Below are 21,849 nucleotides of genomic sequence, written 5' to 3'. Positions count from 1 at the left end.
CCGTAACCAGAAACCGCTCTTAACCCTGCGTTATAACTTTCCACGTAACCCGGCATGCACCTTTTTAGAGAAACGTAACTCATCTTGGGTTGATGCAGCCCTCACAGAGTCTGACTGACATTGGAGGTTGCGGCGTGGGGTTAGAGGGGTTTCCGGTTACATCATAAGTCACGAAGTGGATTTCTTGCTGAAGCAGAATTCAAGCGTAACTCTTCAAAAACTCTTCTTTAAAAACGGGACGGTAACCTGCTTGCAACTTGGAAAAGTCTGTAGATGTCTGGTGACTGCAGGTGGTTGTGGCGACCAGCTTTCAATCACAAGGCAGTTGCACAGGTTGCATGGTGGGAGGCAACCTGTCTCCAAACAATTGCAGTCAGAAAGTCAGAAAGACTGGCAAAGGTTTGAAAGTAACTTACATCTAATTCATAAATGCAAACATATTCAACACACTGTAATCAATCCAAGTCAGAAACTCATCTGCAACATGTCTCTTACTGTTACTCAGTGCAACTGGTTGCCAATTGGTTGTATACTGGTTACGATGCACATTTTGCATTTTCTTTGAGGTTCTGGCTTGACTCTGAATCTAAACAGGTATTGTGAATTTCTGTTTCTGTAGATTGCAACAGATTTGATCACCTTCAGCTGCACATTGAGTTCATCTTATTGCTGTTTTATTGCTCTCTCAGCTGACTGCGGCCATCTTCAGAGTAACCATTTAAAAGGCAAAGAGATCACTTTTGTTGTGACGGTAGCATAAGCGGAAGAAGAACTACAGATTTTAGACAAAAGTTTGTGTTTGTGGAAATGTGCTTAGGTATTTGAGTGTAACCTTTGAACTCCAGGTACAACAGACACACAGACACACACTTCCCACCTTCCATGTTTGGCCTCTGTGGAGTCTGACCAGGCGCTGGAGGCAGTGATGTCAGAATCTGGAATGGTGCCATCCTCCATCCCCAGGGCGTAACGACACTGAGCTGTAAGGGAAGGGTTGAGGGAGATAGAGACAGAGAAGGAGAGGAAGACAGAGGCCGGATAAAGATATGAGAAAAATTCTCCTCCGTGTGGAGCACATGTCCAGGGGAAACTTAATATTTCCATTAGAGCATGAGTGGTCATCATTGGTCACGGAGCATAATGTTGTTATGTCATTTCTGGGAAAACTTCTGGACTTTATGCTTCATAACTCACACAGACAGTGAGTGGAAGGGGAAAAATGTAACGCTCCTACCTTTGCTTTTATTTGCTTTAATGTCCGTTGGTACTGTTCATGCAATGCGTAATGTCACTGTCACTTATTCCGGTAATACCTCTCTGAGTAGTCACAAGTGACTTCATTAGATGGACTGCCAGTAATACCCGTATGCACCTCCAAGTTTATGCTCACAGCTTATGAGGCCACCCGCTGTGAAATACTGTAACCTGTCATCTCTGAGAATACACCTTTCCCATTTCTTCAGTCCCTTTTGTCTTTCCATGCAGCTCTCCACCTCACACAAAGCCACCTCCTTAGGGCTCCAGTGATCCCGTTTCTTTTGGGCATTTGCAGAGAGAGAACTAAAGCGAGAAAGAAACTAAGGGCGATGGAATGAACACAGACAGGTCTCAGATATCTGCACCGGCTCTGCTCCAGCGGCAGCATTATCAACCGATCCAGATAGCGCGGTCCCAGGCAGGGATTACCCAACGATGGCGCTATCTGAGGACGAGGTGAGGGGGTGAGAGGCTGCGGGAGTGTTTGGGCAGTGATAAAGTGGAAAGGGGTTACTGACAGCGATATGCAGGGCTGGCTGAGGGTGACATAAAGAGGCGGGGGTTGGGTGGGTGTCTAACTCAGTTTCTGTCATTGACTCAGTGAACAGGAATGTCGGGCCGCATGACAAACCCTAAAACCTCCCAATGGACGCAACACACACACACACACACACACACAATTCATCCACACCCTGAGGACAGGTGCCCATTTCATTACATCATCATCATTATACCACATCGCCAGTCAACAGCCCGCCATCTGCAGTCTTTTCACCTCTCGCTCTCTCGTCTCTGCCCCGCTGTGTCCTCTGGCTTCACTTTCTCTGTCTGTCATCTTACATTAAACTTTAGTGCATGCACCAAATCTTGCTGCTCACACTGCCAAGCTTGATTTAATCATTTCAACAAGACAAAATGCGAGCGTCTCTATTGCACTACACAGCCTGTTAATTTATCTAGATTCATGGATATGATTAAGTAATAAATCAAACAGTCATTTAACAGGCGATTACTCCTCCCAAAACAATTTAATTAGAGCTGTAAATAATAACCTTTTTCCAATACCAATCACTCCTCTTCAGTTTTTACTATATAATTTTTTCTGTCAGTTAAATAATAAAAAAAAGAAGCACAGCCAGAACGAGCTTAATCTTATGTGTCAGAGACCATCAGAGAAGTCTTTCTTGAAAACTGTTTGGAAAAGAATCTTTACTTTCAGAGAACAATGTTTGCCCTGATCGTGGTCTATCGCCGTCTACCAGCAGCTAAACTTCAACCGAGAGCTCAAGAAACCGTAAGATCAAGAAGAAAAGGATGTATTTATAAAAATATGTACATAAAAGATGGAAGAAACATTGGCAACAGGGGACGGAGACTCCTGTTTTTAAATAAAACAATGTGTTTGTTTTGTGAGTTACAGACCCACGAGGAGTAAATTGACCATATAATGCATATGTCCATCGTTGAGATGTATGGTTTCACAAAAGTAAGATGGCTCCAGCCAAAGCTTCTAAACGAGACATCACAAATCAGCGGGTAATGCCCTGGTGATTCAGGCCATCCTTTATATACAGTCTATGGGAAAAACAATCCATTGTCTAATGGGATTTGAAAGCTAAAAAGCAGTCAGTGTAGGAGATGCAGACACAAATGACTAAAATCAAATATTCAGTTTATCAAAAACACCATCAGGCCTTTCAAGGACTCATACTGGCTGTGTTACTCTTAGCCATTACCTGTTCAATTCTATTTTGGGTCTCTGGTACTCCACTGGTAAGATGTGCACTTTATTTGAAAGCCTGCACCAAAAAACTAAACGAAGCAATTGCCACAAACTACTCTCTTTACCCTGTTTTAGTTGAAGTTGTTTGTTACAATTTCTTAATTTTTCAGGATGTTGGAGATATTCTCAGTTTTTCAGGTGTCTGGTAATCATGCAATTAAAGCATTGGACAAAAAAAAAAAAAAATCTGGGAACTCATTGGCTAGTCATCTCACCTGATTTTTACTTTCAGTGAAGCCAGCAGATATCTGGGCCAAGATTTCCTTTCCCCTGCACCGGTGATTTCTTATGAACACAGATACTTAACAAAAAAACTAAAAACTATGTGGACTGTTTACCTGCATCCAATCAGGTCCACCACAGATTTAAATCTTCTGGCACCAAAAGACTGTCCAGGACAGAACAGCACAGCTAGAGTATGTTTTGCTATCCAGAGCAATGCTAATCAAGATACCGCCCATGCAAATATCATGTTTAATAATTCGACTACTTGTTTCAGTTGTAATTTGGGTACACTTTAAGCAACTTCATGCAAAAACTCATAAATCTACTCAAATGTTTGCTGTTTTTTTTGTTTTATATCAGCTTAAATATTGCTTAAATGTCACATGCTGGCAGCAGGGAGATCATTTCAAGAATAATTAATGAATTAAACAAATACTAAATGTATAATTAAGACAGTAATGACAGTTACAGATTTGCTCTTATTCACAGACCAGCTGCTCCAGTCCAAAGTTTGGCCGCCCTGCAGACACTCTCCTCTGGTTACACCTGGCTGGCACACATTCACTAACTCCTCATGCATTCCCTTCCCCGACATTTTGATTGACACTTTCATGAACTGCTTGTGCATTAGCGGTCTTGCGGTCTTGACAAGCTGGCGGTTGGGGTGGGGTGGGGCGGGGGGGGTTGCCTAGCTATCTTATTCTCCTGTTTCAAACAACTGGCTGGCAGACAGGGAGAGGACACAGGATAGCCTGTTGATAGTGGATGGAGAATGAGGCTGACTGATCTGAGAATGTGAGGAGAATTTCAGAGCAGCGGGGAAGGCGTTTGCTGTGCCCAAGGAGAGGAAGAGGGTAACAGGTTTGAAAATGCAATCATGTCTGAGTTTAGGGGACAAAGTAGGACACAAACAAAAACAAATTCAAACTGAGGACACGATGTTTTCTGCTCTACACATGTATAGATGACATCCCACCTGGATCAAAGTGCCACTCGTGCTCCTCTGCAGACGACGCCAGCACTGCCAGGATGGTGACCACAGCGACAGGGAACACTCGCAGGGTTGTCAAAGCCATGAGAGCAGCAACACACCTGGTTACCTGTCGGGAGTCAGACTGACGACCAAAGGCATACCTGTCGCAGAGAAAAAGGCATTTAGAACCACATCTCCTATAAAAATTTTTTTTTAAAAAAGCCCATTAAAAACACCAGGCAGCACCATCAGACCACAAATCATTTCACTTCATATACATATATATACATTCACATGCACACATACAGCCCTACCCCCAGACTGCAAAGCTCACAGACCCGCCATCGCCATCGATAACTCAATCCTCGATCAAATCCTCTTATTCCAAAGCACGTCGCGTGTCTCAAAATCATTTGTTTCTCAACAATTTCAATGCCAAATGCAGAAATGAGCCAAAAGCCCCAGAGGAGCAAGCACAAAGCCGTATAACAAAGGCCACTTTCACAGGCTAATTTGTTTTTCTCTCTGGCACCAGAATGCCACGATACAATAATACTAAGCTGCCTGTATGAAGGCTACAAACGAAACAGCCTGGTATCCAAGGATGGTATAATTAGCCGTCAACCATCTACTCCAAGAGAATTTCATTCCTTCTGTATTTGAAATGCCATTCATATCTCCAAATTACTGGTTTCAAACCTACTTTACGAGATGGAGCACATTTGGAGCAGCCAGTTACAGACGCTTGTTTGTAATAAATAACAAACAGATGAAACTTTAAGGCTGAAGAAATGAGAGCCAACAAGAAAGGGAACAGGACAGATGTCAGTGTTTGGAGTTAATGAGGACACAAACGCAGCCTGTGATAGGTTAGTACTGAGTAAATTACTTGCTTATTACAGACGTTGTTTTATTCTACCGAGAGAGAGAAAGGCTCTAAAGATCATTAAACATTAAAACAGCTGCACTCAGTGGCCAGTTTATTAGGTACACCTCTCAAAATTTAAAAAGTAAAAAAACTCCAAAGCTGTAATGAATCTTTCCCTTGTGAAAGTTAGCATGTTTATTTTTTGTCTAAACTGTTTTACAGAGGTGTGGATTTTACTTTATGGTCATTCTGGAGTCTTTAGTCCGTGGTGCTGAACTGCACTGTCATGTATGGAGCTTCCAAAACGGCAATAAAGTTCAATAAATACCTCCCTAGTTTCAGCAAAAACAGTACATTATACCCGTCATCAAGGCAGGATTTACTGCAGGTCTCCTGTGTTAACAGTTGGGCTATATTTATACAGTTTTAGCTAGTGACTAATAAACTGGTACCAGAGCATATCATGCAAGTTTAGATTTTGGACGGAAATACAAGACACAGGAGACGGCAAAACAAACAGAATATGAGCTTTTTTTTTGTAAATGGCTGATTGCAGAGTCCCAGAATTCCAGACGTTAAACAAAACAGGAAACCACAAAAGGAGCACGGGAAGCACGAGGAGTGAGAGGTAAGCAGACAGATGAAAGACAGTAACACTGTATATGCACAGAGGGCCAATATACAGGTGGGAACACATCTCAGTGAAACAAATACTAACAAGAGCAGGGCTGCTGACCACCAAGGAGGAAAAGAACAACCTGTTAAAAGGCAGTTTTTCCTTCCCACTTTTGCTGGCTCATAGGGGATAGTGTGATTGTTGGAGTTTTTTTAATGTAACATCGTAGGCTCTGCCTTACAAAATAATGTGCCTTAAGGCAACAGTTATATATGTATACACATACATATACATATACGGTCATTCTGGAGTCTTGTTCATCTTGTTCACCACCAAACAAAAGTGTTTGACTTCATGAGCATTATGACTACATGCTCATTAGTAAACATGGTAAAAATAAAGCATGATCATGTCTGATGTGATGTCTAATGGTGATACAAAGGCTTAAACCTTCCTAACGTGGGAGTCGACCAATAGGACCACTCCCTCAATCTTAATGACCAATACGATAACGACACTGAGCAGGATATAAATGCTACGCACCACCCGTGGTAAAGTGATCTAAAGGTGCCAAATGGATCAGCAGAGAATCTGATGTTAAGGGCTTCACTAAGTGGTTTGAACTGAATATTGTTCAGTAAATGAAAAGTAAGAATTTGGTGAAATTGTGGGTGGTGTGCATGAAGGTTATGCTGTGAAAATGGAAAAGTGCACATAAAACAACAAATCCGACATTGACCTTCTGCAATGTTTCTGTGAAGCCCCATTAGGTGATCAGTGTGTGCGTGTTTGATTCAATCCCGACCAACACTGTAGGAGTAGGAGCGATCCTCGTGAAATTTGGATCCATGTTGAAGACCAGAAAAAACGAACCCTCAAAGCAACACAAAGCTAAGAATGACCAAAAATAAACACCAAGACGTAGACAGAGGAACACTAAAGGCAGGAAAAACTAGAAGCCCAAAGAAACCAATCAAGCATGTGACTCTTACAGAAATTTAAAAAAAAAAAAAAAAAAACGAAGAAAACTTCCGATGGGGAAGCAAGAAGGAAGAAAGAAGCCTTAATGATAAGTGGAAGTCTGAAGTGGGAGTGACAGCTGGGTGAAACAGAGGGGCCAGGCTGTCTTCCCTGCAGACCCTTTACATTTCAGCTTCATCTCTGAGTAGACTGGGACAGGCCAACAGCTGACACACAGCTGTAGTGGCAGAGGATCAGAGGGAGGGGAGGGAGAGAGGCAGGCAGAGGGAATGTATGGAAACAGAGGGAATAGTAGAGTCTGCTCAAGCACAACGGGATGGAGGGGCAAGAGCAGCGATGACACGGTTACATGAATGTGAGTATTTGGGAGGTGGTGCAGAAATGGTGACTTATGGCCTCGTAGTGCGTGTACGCATGGGTGTGTGGGGACCGAGCCGGTGCAGCTGTCCTGAATGGCAGTCACAACGCAACCGATACACGGTGCACGTGTTCACGTCGAGGAGAGAAAATGAAAGAGAAAAAAAAAAGAGTGCCATCTTTTCTCCCTCTTCATCTGAATGCACATATGCCTGATGACACAATGCAGAAATATGGGGCTTACTGGACAAGGCTCAGCGTGCAAAAAACACTCAAGAGTTGAAACTGATGAGTGGGGCCACAAATCCAAGGCAATCACTATAACAACCACGGTGATATCAACAAACATCATCCTGAACAGCGTCTCATCACCGTTTTGGTCAGCAAGGCAACGAGCTCTCATCCAACACACCACAGAGAGACAAAGACATTAAAGAAAACCAGAAGAGCAACTGTTCCAGCGAGAAGGAACAAAAGTGGCCACAGCCATCTGACAACATTGTTGTTAGGAAAAGTCAAGTGGTGTTGAACAGCTGTGGTTAGCACTCAGAGAGAATGAGAAGGGCCCGCTGTGTTCTGGAGGAGGCAGCGCAGTGTGCAGTCCAATCTACGCTCACATTTTGTCTCTGCTAATCCACGAGCAGGACTGTGAATACTTATGAGCAGCTGCTGTTTCTGGCCCGCACAGCAAAAAGCCCCCCAAAAAAACATGTCTGAGACAGATGAGAGCAGGGACGAACACACGGGAGAACTTTTTTAAAGTTAGCAGCCATTGCATCATTAAAGCTAGCGTGCCAGTCTCTATAATTAGATTGCTTCAGCGAAAGCTGGCGAGACTTCCTTGGCTCTGGTTAGCGTCTTTTCTCCGGAACTCCTCGCCTTGGGCCCAAATTTTAGCCTTCATTATTCTTTCCAGTTGTCCAATAAAGCCCCCCCCCCCAAAAAAAAAAAAAAAAAAAAAAATCAGAAATGATGTAAAAGTTTGTTTTGTTTTTTTTCTCCACATTATTTTGCATGTTTTAATACTTGAATTGCAAACTCTGCATGGTTCACATCACCGGCCGCTGACTATTATTAAAGTGTATCTTGACTTGTAGGCTCTTTTTTTGTTGCAGCCATTAGTATCAGTTTGTGTCAGTATAGTAGAAAAAATAAAGCTGCACAGGCTTGAAACCTAAGAGAGGTAATCAATCACAGTTGATACGTCATCCATTTTTCCTGTCAAGGGTTCTGCCGAACAGCAACCTTAGCAAATTTCATTTCATACTGGCCATGTTTGCTTACTATTTGCTTATCTTTCAAGTTTCTGGAGCAGAATGCATCAGCTTATCAACTTGATGAATATGATCATTTACACTTGCCAAAACACTGCTGCTCAAAATGTTTGGGGTCGCTTAGAAATGTCTTTATTTTTGAAGCACACTTCCCCCCTTTTCTATTTTAACTGATGATAAATGTTCCAAATTACAATCAGTGATTGATGGCGCCATTAATTATGAGTCATTCATTATTTTTATTGGAGTATATCCGTAGGTGTAAAGTCCCGTGTTCCACTGAAACAAATTTCAGTACCTACTGCAGGTTTCGGATGTTAAAAGGCCAATTTATCGTTTCAAGAGTGTGTATGCACAGCTGAAAACTGTTCTGCTGATTACACAAGGAATACATTTGGCTACCTGAGTGTCTGGATCATTAGCCTTTATGGGTTCGATTATAGTTTCAAATTGACCTGAAAAAAGGAGCTTTCTTCTCAAATTTGTCAGAGTATTTTTGCTCTAAAAGAAAGGATGCTTATTTATTGAGGAAATTGTCACAAATAAAAGAAAAAATTACGATTTTATATGATGGTGTGTACTACTCAGTCCATAGATGAGCACAAACTGGCCCTAACCAGAATAGAAAGAAGTAGGAGGCCACAGTGCAATTCTGAGCAAAAGGACAAGTGCATTAGAGAAAAAGACACCTCACAGGTCCTTAATTGGCGGTTTTATGAAAGGTTACAGCAAAACAGCAGTTTTAACGTCAACAGTGGAGAGGCGACTCCAGGATGCTGCGCTTCCAGAAAAGATTTTGAAGAGGAAAAAAAAAGCACACGTCTTCCACTGGCTGTTTTCCCTCCTCAGACTAATCTTCACCTTTTGTTGGCCTGTCTTAGATATGAGGCTTTTTCCCTTCTTTGTGAATCTTTCACAGAAGGCAAGCATCCTGGAGTCGCCTTGCAGATACCATTTAAAGTGCCAGTTTGGAACCTGCGAGGCGTATGTTTCTCAGATTTCAGTCGCTGGTGTATTTTTTTGTCTTGCTTAGTTATAATTAAAGCCAGACTGTGCTGTTCTATAGAGAGAATAATTCACTGCTGAATAAAATATGCAGCACACTTTTTATGTCTTTGAGCAATAACACGCTGATGAAATTCATAAGAAATATTTATTTTTTGCCATTTTGAGACTGTGATCGAATTTTTGAAGGCTCTGGACACTCAAATACCTAAATTAGAACAAGCTCTGAGAAATTTAAAAACACAGACTTGCTTTAGGTAACACACGGGAGTGATGTTTCTAAAAAAGGTGCACTGAACGCCTGTGTCGATATTCCTTGATTCATTTATGATCCGTGACTCATTAATAATTGATAATTACAACATTTTCAATTAATTTAACGTTGATGTGAGAGTCATTATTATTTTATGTTTCTTTACATTTCACATTTAATTAACATCAATAAAATGATTACAAAGGTAGTGCGCTTTGCAGCAGTGGTATTCGTTATACACTCAGATACGTTGTTAGGGCAACCACTCACGTGGCAGCAACCCAGGGCATTTAGACATGCAGGAATGGTCAAGATGACCTGCTGATGTTCAAACTGAGCATCAGAATGACGAAGAAAGGTGATTTGAATGTGGCATGGTTGCTGATGCAAGATGGGCTGTCTGAGTATTTCAGAAACTGTTGATCTACTCTGATTTTCCTACATAACAATCTCTAGGGTTTACAGAGAACAATCTGAAAGATAGAAAATGTTTAGTAAGCGGTGGTTCTCTGGGTGAGAGGAGGAGAATGGTTAAACTGAATTGAGTTCACATCAAGGCGGCAGTAACCACTTGTTACAACCCAGGTAGGCAGAAAAGCATCTCTGAATTCACAACATGACCAACTTTGAAGCTTAGGGGCTCTGGCAGCAGAAGACCACACTCCGTGCCACAGAAACAGATGTTACAGATGTTACAATGCACACAATCCAAAATAAAGCTTGACTACATAAGACTGGAAAAAGCCTGGTCTGAAGATTCTTGATTTCTGATGCAAAAATTCAGAATTTGGTGTAAACAAGATGAAAACATGGGTCCATCCCATCTTGTCTCAACAGTTTAGGCTGCTGGACGTTTAATGAGGTGGGAGATATTTTTTGAGCACATTTCGAGCCGTTTAACACTTTAGTAATTGTATAGTAATTGAGCATCATTTAAACACCACGATCTACTTGAGTATTGTTGCCGACCATGAAAAGACAGTGTCTCCACCCTCTGATGGCTGCTTCCAGGAAGATAAGACACCATATCCCAAGCTGCAATCATCTCAAACTGGTTTGTCTGTAAAATGGCCTTCACAGTCACCTGTCAATCCTGTAGAGCACCTTTGGGATGTGTTGGAATGGGAGGTTCACATCATGGACGTGCAGCCAGTAAATCAGGAGCAACTGTGTGAGGCTATCATCTCAATATAGACAAAAATCTCTGAGGAAGTACATTGTTGAATCTGTACCACAGAGAATTAAGGCAGTTCTGACCCCAGTGTTGCACATCGGACAGTTTATTTCTCACCGCCTTGTATTTTGTTCGTCTAAATCACCAAAAACTTGGCTTTGTAAGAATATGAACGTCACTCAGTTGGTGAAACATTTTGGTCAAAAATCAACCTCATAATGGTGGAAAGAGAAAATACAAAAGTCAGCAGAGTTCTTCATCATCATCATCATCATCATCTCTGGGCACCGCTAAAGTCTGTTTAAAATATAACAATAATTTATCCATCTGATTTTGCTGAGTGTACAGGAGACAGAACAGAGGTAATGAACCAGGAGCTGCATCGCCAGCATGGCTACTAACTCTTATTTTGACAAGCTTTGATAAAATGTCTAAAAGTGTGAGGTTTTTGGGGAAAGTTTAGCAATAATGTAGTGCAATGCATATAATTTGCAACATCAAAAAGGCTTCGAATGTCGCTTATTCAATATCGTTCTTGTTCTATACACAGATCTCGACGTGTGAAGTCTCCAGTCTCGGCCAGATAAAGTAACACTCTGCCAGTTAGACATGACTAATGGCCACTGGGGAGACACGGAGTAGTGAGCTCTTTGTTTTGGGTTTCTGTTCGTGTGTGCGCGCGTGTGTGAGAGAGGAAGCTGGGTGTACGCACTGCTACGCTCGGAGTCCCGGAGAGAATGAAGCGTGAATTTATCTTCAGTCTTCACAACACTTTAAAGGGTGATACTGTGGAGACTGTGCCAGTGACACAAACAAGGTCATCTGATGGCTTCCTTGAATACAGCCTTGCATTTGTGTGACTCAGGACTGGTGTGAGTAAAGTGCTGATCCCTGTGGGGCCACTGTTTTCTTATTTTCACTGAGGATTCACTCCAAGGGCAGGCTTGAGATGCTTGGCTATAGCAATATGTCCATGGGGATCTGCTTTACTGAAAACATTACCTACAGCTTACTGTGTTAAATATTACAACTTTACTCAGCACAATATTTGCTCGAGTGGGTGAAACCACACAGCTTTTCACCCTTACTGAGGCTGCAAACTAATTTGATATTTAAACTGAGAAAACACAGCACAACTGTGACATTTGCCATCAAATATATGACTGGGAGCTTCAGGTGAAGAGTGGTATCATGGATTTGGGCCATGCACTAGGCATCCAGTTGAAAATCTGTGTGTCACAAAATTCACCCTTACAAGGAAGTGCCAGTCATGTCTGTGGAATCTGATTTTGCTGAGTGTACAGGAAGAAGCAGAAGGAAAGTGTGGATAACTCACTTGGAAACGGAAACGGCAAGACAGTGGAGTCAGAAAAACAAATTAAATCTGCATCAGTAAGAAACGGAGACCATAAACCATGTGAACAATTGCTGAGGAAGGTGGTGAGTCATGAAGATAGGGAATTGTTAAAGATGAAACCTGCTTCCAGAAACATTTGAATTGTGCATAACACCAGATGACTCATTACGACAGCTCAGCTTCCACCCCCTAAAAAAAAAAAAGAAGCCCAATTTTAAAAAAAAATCTCCTTACTGAGACAGAAACGGGAGGCACAGGAGTCGAGGCTCAAGGATAGAGCAAAAACAAGTAAAAAAAAAACAAAAAAAACGAACATAATAAGGTTGGGTTCATTAGCATGCGACTACACAAAGCTGACATCAGTCATAGCAACAGAATGAAACCTCCACCGGCTCCCTTTTCAGGTCCACTTGGCTCATCAGTCCATAGCAGCTGCAGCATTGCTCATCCTCATGGTGGACAGAGACAAATGCTGACTGATTACCGCAGATTGTTCAGGCAAATGAGATTGCCTTCGTCAATAGCAGCCACACAAACCTAGCTGTAAGCGCAGGGGACAAAATGTCACAACAAAACCGTTTTTAACGCATGCACTGCAGCTCTAAACCTTCCTGAAAACAGCTAAATATGAGAACTCAAATGTCTCAAATCAAACTTTTACGTGGGTTTAATCTGCCAGCTGCCGAGTACAAAGTCAGTGTGATGTCCAATTGTGAGAACAGAGCAGGAAAATATGTGGTGAATTTAAAGCAAGCTAGCGGGCATCATCCATCCTGCCTACTACCTCTACCTAAGAGTTCCCTCACCCACACCAAAGGGAGTATTTTCAGTGTTAAGAATGCATCGAAGTGGACCGTTTCCTGCTGTGTGCTGCATCTGAGTGACCGCTTCAGTCAATGTCCCAGCTTTACTCTCCTGGCTTTGTCTCCTGAGTTTATTTGAGAAAATATCTCAAGTTTAAAACCAGGAACACATTTTCTTCGGACTCTTGGTTTGTTGACACGTGACACATATTCCAGCCAAAAGATGCATATGTAAATAAGCTTGCACTGTGCAAAAGTCTTGAGACTCCTCATTTCTTTACATGTTACTAGGAAAACGGTTAATAGGCGCGACGATTTATCGAAACATGTGCAAACACAAACTTAAATACATAATAAAAGGCAAACTTTAAGTAGTTTTCAGGAATAGTTCTCCAGGCTTCTTGAAGGACATTCAAAGCTCTTCTTTGGATGTTGGCTGTCGTTTGTTCTGTTCTCTGTCAAAATGCTTTGATAATGATGAGGTTGAAACTCTGGGGAGGCCACTTCTTCATATAAGCTTTCACTGCATTGACAGTGTGTTTGGGATAATTTTCAGAGTGAAAAATAAAGCTGATGCCAATAAGATGCCTTCTAGATGGTACTGAATTGTGGATCAAACTCTGATCGTAGCTTTTTGCATTCCTAGATCTCCAACATAGCTCATCAGTCACCAGAACCACCGGCTGAAATGCGACCCAAAACCACGACAGAGCCTCGATTGTCTTTTACAGGCTGTAGACACTCGCTGTTGTACCTCTCTCCTACATACCTCAGCTTTTTCTCCGTGTTTCTCTTAGTTAAGAGTAACTTCTTGACAGCCATCCTTCTATTGATTCCATATCTGATGAGGCTTCAGTGAACAGTAGATGAACCAGCTGGAGGGCCAGATGAATCTCTCAGGGCGTGACTTTCAAATACTGTTAGACCTTCCATGTCCTCTTTTGTCCTCCACTTGTCCAGTTTCCAAGTTCTCGGCCAATAGTTCTCTGCGAATCACCTTTTTGGTGCAAAAATACTATTTTATGTCAAACTGTTATCTTTTTTATATTTTTTGTGGATTCAACTAAAGAAATGGAGAAAAAAATAATATAAAAATTTTGCAACAGGCTGCTAGAAAAAAAGTGCCTAAAGACACAATTTAAAATTCTTTGCCAAGTCGTCTGTTATGCGTAGACAACAGTGGTTCATCCCTTTAGTTCGGGGTGTTTATGAAGGAATGACTCATAGGTCAGCATTAAGTGGCTTAACTAAAAATATTCCTCTGAAAACAGTCAGGTACAAAGACTGCAAAAAAGCTGAATATGTCAAAGAAAATCTTTGAACGACTTTCAGAAATCCTGGAGAAGTACTGCTCAAGACCGCTTTAAACTTTACAAGAAAATCTAGCTCCTTGGAAACAAAATATAAAGCAATGAGGGGTAGCAAGACTTTTACACAGAAATGTATTTTATTTTAAATTGGAAAAAAAAAAAAAAAAAAGTCGAGTCTTCTGGCTGTTTTTCCATGTTCATGGCTTCCGGTAGAGCTAGACCCTAACCTTATGTTTGTTTGTCAACCCACTAAGAAACTGTAGCTCTTTGCTGTGCGTCTTCTGCTGCTCTTTCCTGCTGAACTGTCAGATAAAGGCAAAAAAGCACCCCTAGTACAAACAGAGATAACAAATCTTAAACATGCATACATCAAAAACACTGTCAAACACAAAAATCCAGTACTTTTTCCAACACTGTTTCCTTGTCAGTCCTGCTTACTTGAGAAAAGACTCCAATTAACACACATTAATGAACATTTAACGCTCTTTTTCCAAGTTCCCTTTATTCTGAGCCCCTTCTGAAGTTTCAATGCTTTGAGGGCAATGCTTGCCTTTACATTATTTGCATTTTTCCTTGTACTTGTCTAGCCTTTAATCCAAATGAAAGCTTGTGAAATATTGAAAAAAATGAACTTTGCAGGTTTGTCTTTTGTCAGTCGTCACAGAAATCAGTAATTGAAACAACATGCAGAGCAGGTAGTCCCAAGACTTGTCTTCATGACTACAGTCCTACAATAAAACCATAATATTTACCTTGGACCGTTCTTGTTATTTTTTATTAAAGTTCCTATAATTGCGCTCCAACATTATGGTATCTGCAAAGGCAATCAAAAGGAAATGAGCCTGATCAGATACAGCAACAACACACAGTACAGGAGGTAAACTGCCTGTTCGGTAAGCTCGACACAACAAGAGAGAGTCAAACCAAATCAGAAGATGTTCTCAAAGCTGAAATAAGACAAAGAACAGAGCATAACAAAGTCGCACACAAAAAGAAAATGAAGGTTTTGTTAACACCTCTGGCAGTCAACATGATCGACACGGAGTCGGCTGTTTATTATCGTGAGACTCAGAGCGAAGTCTTCTTTCTCAGTTTACAAAGGAAAAACATGTGTTCAGTTTTGTCTGCATTTCTTCTGGGAAAGTGGTTGTGACCGACAGAAACTGGAATACTATTATGCTTCTCGGGGCTCGAAGCCTCGTACTTGTCGGCACATGTAGTTAGACTGTCCTCAGCTCCTTTTCTGCTCTGTTTAATCCATCTGGAATGAGATGAGATCCACTTCACTTTCTAGTGCGTCTCACTTGAAAGCGAAGCAAGCTCATGTGCTGCCTGAAGATTAACCATCACTGCTACTCCGAGGGAAGATTAGTTCTGAGTTTGACCTTAGCTGAAGCATGGCTGTAAGACTCGTGATGAGTATCCAGCAGGCATGAGGGACCATTAGCATGTTAATACGATGACCTCGCAGCTGAGTGCATGTGAACCTCTGGCTCTAGTTTGACACGGAAGGTCCTTTAGGGTTGCAGTGTGATGGAGAGCCACAGCCCAATTCTCTGAATTCAATTTGCACAGTCTCACTACCACCTGTCAGAGAACAAGTGAGAAGCAGAGGGGAGGACAGGGTGAAAGGAGAGGCATGTGACAGGACAGTGAGAAAAACAGCCGCAGACTGAAGCAGACAGACAGACAGAAGAACGCCATGAAGGAAAATTCCCACCAGTAATCGAACGAAGAGACTGGCAGAGCAAGCGTGGGACAAAAGCAACTCTTTGCCGCAGGAGGTTGAGAATTATTCATCTGCTGAGAAGCCATTGAAAAGGAGAGAGAGGGAACAAGAGAAGGGATGAAAGGAGTGAGGGAGAGGTGAACTCAAGAGTAGAAGAGAGAAAATGACAGAGAGGAAGAAAAAAAAAAGATCAGGGCGAACGGGAATGAGCTCAGCTAGACTCAACATTTTGAGTCAATGTGAGGAAATTAACTGGCCTAACCGAGCAATGCGGCAGTCTTCAATTCCAGTGAATAAGAGCTGAGGACAACGTAGAGGTCTTCAGATGTTGCAGCACAAAATAAAAAATATGCACACAAAAGCGCATTAGGATCTGAAAATATGGTGGCCTGGTTAATATAAAGCCTGGGCTTTTGCTCAAAACACACACACACACACACACACACACACACACACACACACACACACACACACACACACACACACACACACACACACACACACACACACACACACACACACACACACACACACCTCTGTTAAAAGCCTCAGGCACAGGTTGATACCTCTATCAAACTCTCAGTCCTCCTCCCTCTCAGCAGTGAAAACAGCCTCAAAAGAACTAAATTACACATCACACAACAGTTTCCTGATGCTAATGCGACCCTACAAACCCCCGGCGGAAACGGCAGACACGTCCAACCCACTCAGCGTGGATGTCATTGCAACTCAAATTCATCATACGCAAAGAAGACATATTGAAAAAGTAACCTTTGATGTTTAACACAATTTTCTTCCCATGTTCCAACAAGGTTTCAAAACACTTACTTTGCCAGAAGCCATTAGTAATTATTAGTGGCGCTTTGTGCCACAAGAGGCACTGTGTGTGCTAAAAAACACCAACTGCAATATGACGATTTGAAAAGTGGTGAGAAAAAAAAAAACTAAAAAGAAAGAAAGCAAGAGGCAGAGAAGGGAGCACACTGGCTTTTAAGTTGGTTTCCATCTTTTATGAGGTTCTTTTCCAGCAGCGATAACTTCAGCTTCCACAAGTTGGCAAAGTGTGTAGTTGTTTTTAAATCACAGGATTCACCATCGTCCACTTCTAATTAGACCATCCTAATCATCCAATTCACAAATGACCTTGGCTAATTTTGCAGATTAAACACAGTCTTAAGGTTTTTGGAGAGTATAAGGTTTACACAAAAGAAAAGTTGTATAAAATGTAGTGCTGTGTGATCTGATACCAAGTAAATCCAGGGCCAGTATTGCCAGTACATATACTTTGAACTTATAGAGGCAGCTTATGCAGGGAAAGCAGTGTGTACTCATGATTAATCATCATCAGTTTGTAAATTCTTAATGACCACAAGACACTGTGAGGAGGACAGCACCATGCTGTCGCCTCACAGTAAGAAGGTCCTGGATTCAAATCCACCAGCCTGGGTCCTTCGGTGTTTGTCCCCAAGCCTGTGCACGGTCTCCCACAGTGCACGTTAGGTTAACTGGTGATCCTAAATTGGGTGTGACTGTGAGTGTGAATGGTTCTCGGTTTCAGTGTGACCCCGAATTGGACGAGGTGAAGGAAACTGATAGACAGAGGTGTGGATTTAGGAAAAATGAGACATTTCTTCATGAGGTGACAACAGCTGCTGGTGGCAAAACTTATTCAGATCACCAGCTAGACTCTCAAGGGTTTAATTACATTGTAAATAGTGGCGATACCAGGCTGTGACTGACGACACACCTGAAACTGAAGCAAGAGTGAAAGGGCCTTAAATCTGTGTTCTTTCTGATGCCCAGCAGGGGGCGACTCCCCTGGTTGCAAAGCGACGTTGAGCTGAATAAAAGTAAATGGAAAAACCATCCTCGGCTCCCAGGAGCTGTGACCTCAGTAAACACCCTCCTAATGCAGCTATGGCCTCAATAACTGTTAAGTATTTTTTAAAATAATAAATCATGTTAATTGCAGAAATATAGTCCCCACTAAATTCAAAAAGAAGGGAAAAGTAGGGTATACTTTACAGTGTGACTGCAGTGTTCCCTGCTTCCACTCATTGCATAAACACTGAGAAGGCATCCTCCAAAATATTTAGCTCAAGGTTATTTTTTTTTCTTTAGTCCAATCAACTAAAAACAGCACAGTGTATAAAAAGATTCCCTGCTGCTTAAATTGCACATCAAAATTTCACAATGTTATAGGAGTGCAATGGCTAATAAATGAAGCTCTCTTTTAATAAGAGTTTATTATTTCATAAAGTCATAAAACATGTACTAGAGTTGAGAAATTATATATTAGGGAGATATGGCAGTACCTTCAAGCTTCTAGATTTCTGTACTTTACCACAGGCTGTCACACACGTACATTATCACCTTCAAAAATAGGCCACCTGTAATTTTGGAAGTCATGCAGAGGCATTTCCGCAGTTTTCCGAGCTTATATCAGGGACCAAGTAAATGTCTTAGATACTTTGATAAGATACCCTGTGAGATTCTTTGAAGAAAACTTAACCAAAGGGTACTTGCATCCAAGAAGCAACACCGCTATCTAACAAGGGCACCCTTCACTGAAAGAGCAAACAGATAAATAAGGAGACTCACAGGGACGATAGGAGAAGAGAGAGGCTGAGGGTAAGATGGATGAGCAGAGGAGGAAGATAAATAAAATGTCTAGTGCTGCTTCAAAGGGAATGGGGAGATACAGAAGATGAAGAAGAAAAATTCCATGTTACACGTAGGGAAAGAGACAGATTGCCAGAATGATCAATTAGAGGATCAAAAGTGTGCTCGATGCCAAACGAAGGATGGTGGGGAGGGACACTGGGAGGGGGAGGGCAGTCTGATCTGAGAAAAGGTAGGACTTCAGGGATGGAGATTCGCGAAGAGGAAACCAAATAGATTTGAAAACTCGCTGACAACTAAAGCCCACGAACAGCCCAGATCCTGCTTTGAAGTGTCACCACCCATTACACGATTAATTTGTTTGTCTGACAGTCTGGTTGAGCTCGCTCTGCATGTGACCACACATACACAGATGCAATTGAAAAGTCCAGCTGTCTAGACTTGAAGGGAAATTGGTTTGGGAAAACAGGCTGGACACTGGAGTCCCGCGTTCAATCGGTTTCATTTCCCATTACAGGGGGGATTGTCGAGAGGGAAGGCAAGTAACCATGTCGTGTCTTTGGACTTAAATGAATTCTTCCACTTGCCTTCCTGTTCAGTCTGTCTGAGCCAATTATGACCAAAGACAGACTTTGTTTAATGCATGATCTCTGTGAGAGGTGTCACATAAAAGACAGTTCTTCATTGCCATTGTGCCCTTTCATGTTGTTAAGTAGCCCCTTTAGCGAGAGACAGACCAGGCAACTGTGCCAAACGTGCAGTTCAGTCACTGTTCAAGCTGCGACTCCTTTGAGGTTCAAATTTGTATCCACCTGCTGAAGTCTTTTAACCCAAAACAATGACCCAGATAGAGGATAACAGACTGGAGTCAATGATCAACCAGACCATACATACCAGTGTTCCCATGGCAGAAACTACACCGTGCTTCTATGTTTGCAGAAAAGCCTGCACTGGCACGCAGCAGCGTGTTTTCAATCATAAAACAACACCACTGCAAAACCACTCTTCATTTTTTTTTCTTGTCTTGCACATAAAAAAAACCTTTCCCAGACTTTTGTTGCTAGACACAAATCAAATAAGAGCCATTCCTTCGAACAATGTTAGACAAATTACTTTGCTGCGTGCATACTTCTCCACAAATCATATTATGCAATTAATGCTGCTTTGTCACGAGCCTGCCAAGCGGAAGACAAATCAATAAAAAGCTGTTCCAAGTCTGTGCGTGAACACTTATACTCACATAACTGGGCCATCCAACTATTTCAAATATCTTGTGTCTTCTTTACTCAACTGCACAGCTGATAAAAACTAACTACTCCAAGTCAATGGCTCTCTCGGGACATTGTGGAAGAATCAGCGGCCAGATGCCTACTAGACTGAAATCCAGCAAACATGTGCATCAACACTCAGGGATCCTCCTCACTTTATGCCCCTGCCTTAGAGGCAGAGAGGGAGGGACGGAGAAAGGGAAAATGGCATTTTATTGCATTTCTATCTCTATAGCACAAGCACCCCCACCCACTCCTCCCCACCCAGCAGTTTATAACAATGGTGCACCTCCTCTACGCTGGACTGCCTTCTCAGTCTGCTAGCCAACAAACTACCTACATCAGCCATTTTCATGCAGTCAGATAGGTGACTGCCCACTGCACTTCACACCCACTGAAGCCCATTGTTTGACTCCTCCAGTAGGTCACCGGCCCCCAGAGAGGCATGCACAAACACACAGGAGCAAGACAACACCACAAACACACGCATTCAAACCCACATTTTCCCTTCTCTTTGTTCTCTGTTATACAGAAATTAACAGAGACAAGATGCTGAAATATACATAATTCTGCACCATCCTGTTGTCAGACAATATGAGAATCACTCGTAACACCACATGACTGATCAGCTATCACCGCCCCCTTTCTTCTGCTTCATGCAAACACAAAATGTACATCCTGTTCAAAGTCCAAACTTTCCTGCAGCTCGTCCCCAGAGTCTGAAATGTTTCCTTTATCAACACAGATCCCAGTTCCAGGCAACTTTACACTGATTTCTGACTTGGTTCTGGTGACTGATTAGCTCCCCACTGGAGAACCAGAGACCAGGGGTGAGTGAAACCAGAGCTGCCGGTCCCACTAAGGGTCCCCATGTGTTGCTATAAGGTCACAGGGTCAACAGTCTGTGTGATGACCATCAGCTGGATGTCACTAGGTCCTTTTAAATGCTACACGTTTGACTCAGTGCGTCATTACGCCCGCTGCAGTCAGTTTTAAAGCTTCCACATGCCAGCTCAGATTACTTTTCTTTAACTTTTTATTTATTTATTTAAATGTTGTAAATGAGGTGGACTCTGAATAATGACACTCAAGGACTTTCAAAAGAGGAATGACTGTACAACTTAATCAAACCCGTGTAACTGTTTGAGAGTTAGTGGCAATGAGTCGGAGGTCGGAGAACGAGAAAAATCCACACTGAATATAAAAGGCGTGAAAGCAGTGAGGACTCTGAATAACGTTTTCTCCGTGCCAAGCACCCACTTTTAAACACGATGTTGCAATAAGTCTAGACCATGATGTACGATGTCAGAATATCTCAGCTACGCAGTCGGCAGCATAAATACCACAATGCATCTGCCACACAAACGCGCAGAGTCCGGGGCGCAACGTTACACCTCATATGCGCTTCCAAGGAGTCCGTGGCCAGCGTCCAGAGCTGCAGCGCTCCCGGATCACAACGAGACATATAGACGCCAAGCCAGCGAGTGAGAGACGCACAGACACACACACAGACAGACAGCTGGAAATACCCACAGCAGTATTATTACAGCTTATTATGGAGCTAAGCGCACGGAGAAGAAACGCGCAGAGCAGGTTGGGAGTACTTACCTAAAAGACAGGCAGAAGTGTGCTGTGACAGCGGTCCAAACTTTGGGATGAACTCTGTGGTGAATTGTGCTCAATACAACACGCGTCCACCGAATAATCCAAACTGACCTCCGAGAGCAGCAGCTGAGTTTAGTGAACGACCTCCACCAAAACTCAGAAAACAGCGCAATACTCCGTACGGGCTGCGCGCACCGGCTGATTTCACACCCGCAGGCTGACTTTCACTTGAGAGGAATATTTTTCAGCCTGTGGTTAATGGAGGGGGGATAATAAGATAAAGGGGGAGAAACACGCAAAGTGTCTCTGCTTCTCGGACCTTCTCTGATTCTGCGTCCTCTCTCAGCCGCTCCTCCACAGTCCGGGCTCAGCAGCCGGGCCAGCAGGCG

General features: G+C 42.5%; 1 protein-coding gene and 1 long non-coding RNA gene across 6 annotated transcripts in view; one reads left to right on the top strand and one right to left on the bottom strand.

Moving 5' to 3' along the window:
* Positions 1-21,565, bottom strand: part of ddr1 (discoidin domain receptor tyrosine kinase 1) — a 49,910-nt gene extending 28,345 nt beyond the window's left edge. For 2 of the 5 annotated variants that reach the window (XM_084943457.1, XM_084943458.1), the window contains exons 1-3: positions 19,828-19,993; positions 4,242-4,399; positions 878-980 (exon numbers count right to left, since the gene is read on the bottom strand). In XM_084943457.1, coding sequence (XP_084799583.1) covers positions 878-980; positions 4,242-4,399; positions 19,828-19,829 — 263 coding nt within the window. In that variant the 5' untranslated portion in view covers positions 19,830-19,993. Of the gene's footprint in view, positions 1-877; positions 981-4,241; positions 4,400-19,827; positions 19,994-21,463 lie in introns of those variants that run through there. The other 3 variants (XM_084943463.1, XM_084943460.1, XM_084943459.1) reach the window with 2 other exon arrangements.
* On the top strand, positions 971-6,750 carry LOC146377938 (uncharacterized). Its single transcript, XR_014801618.1, has 2 exons — positions 971-1,713; positions 4,230-6,750. It is a non-coding gene; the product is annotated as an uncharacterized LOC146377938 (long non-coding RNA).
* Positions 21,566-21,849: the final 284 nt, after the last annotated feature.

The sequence above is a fragment of the Perissodus microlepis genome, chromosome 11, assembly GCF_051167445.1.
Source record: "Perissodus microlepis isolate ML-2025 ecotype Zambia chromosome 11, ASM5116744v1, whole genome shotgun sequence".
NCBI lineage: Eukaryota > Metazoa > Chordata > Actinopteri > Cichliformes > Cichlidae > Perissodus > Perissodus microlepis.
Note: the sequence above shows the minus strand (reverse complement) of the source record. Positions and strands in the feature narration are given on the sequence as shown.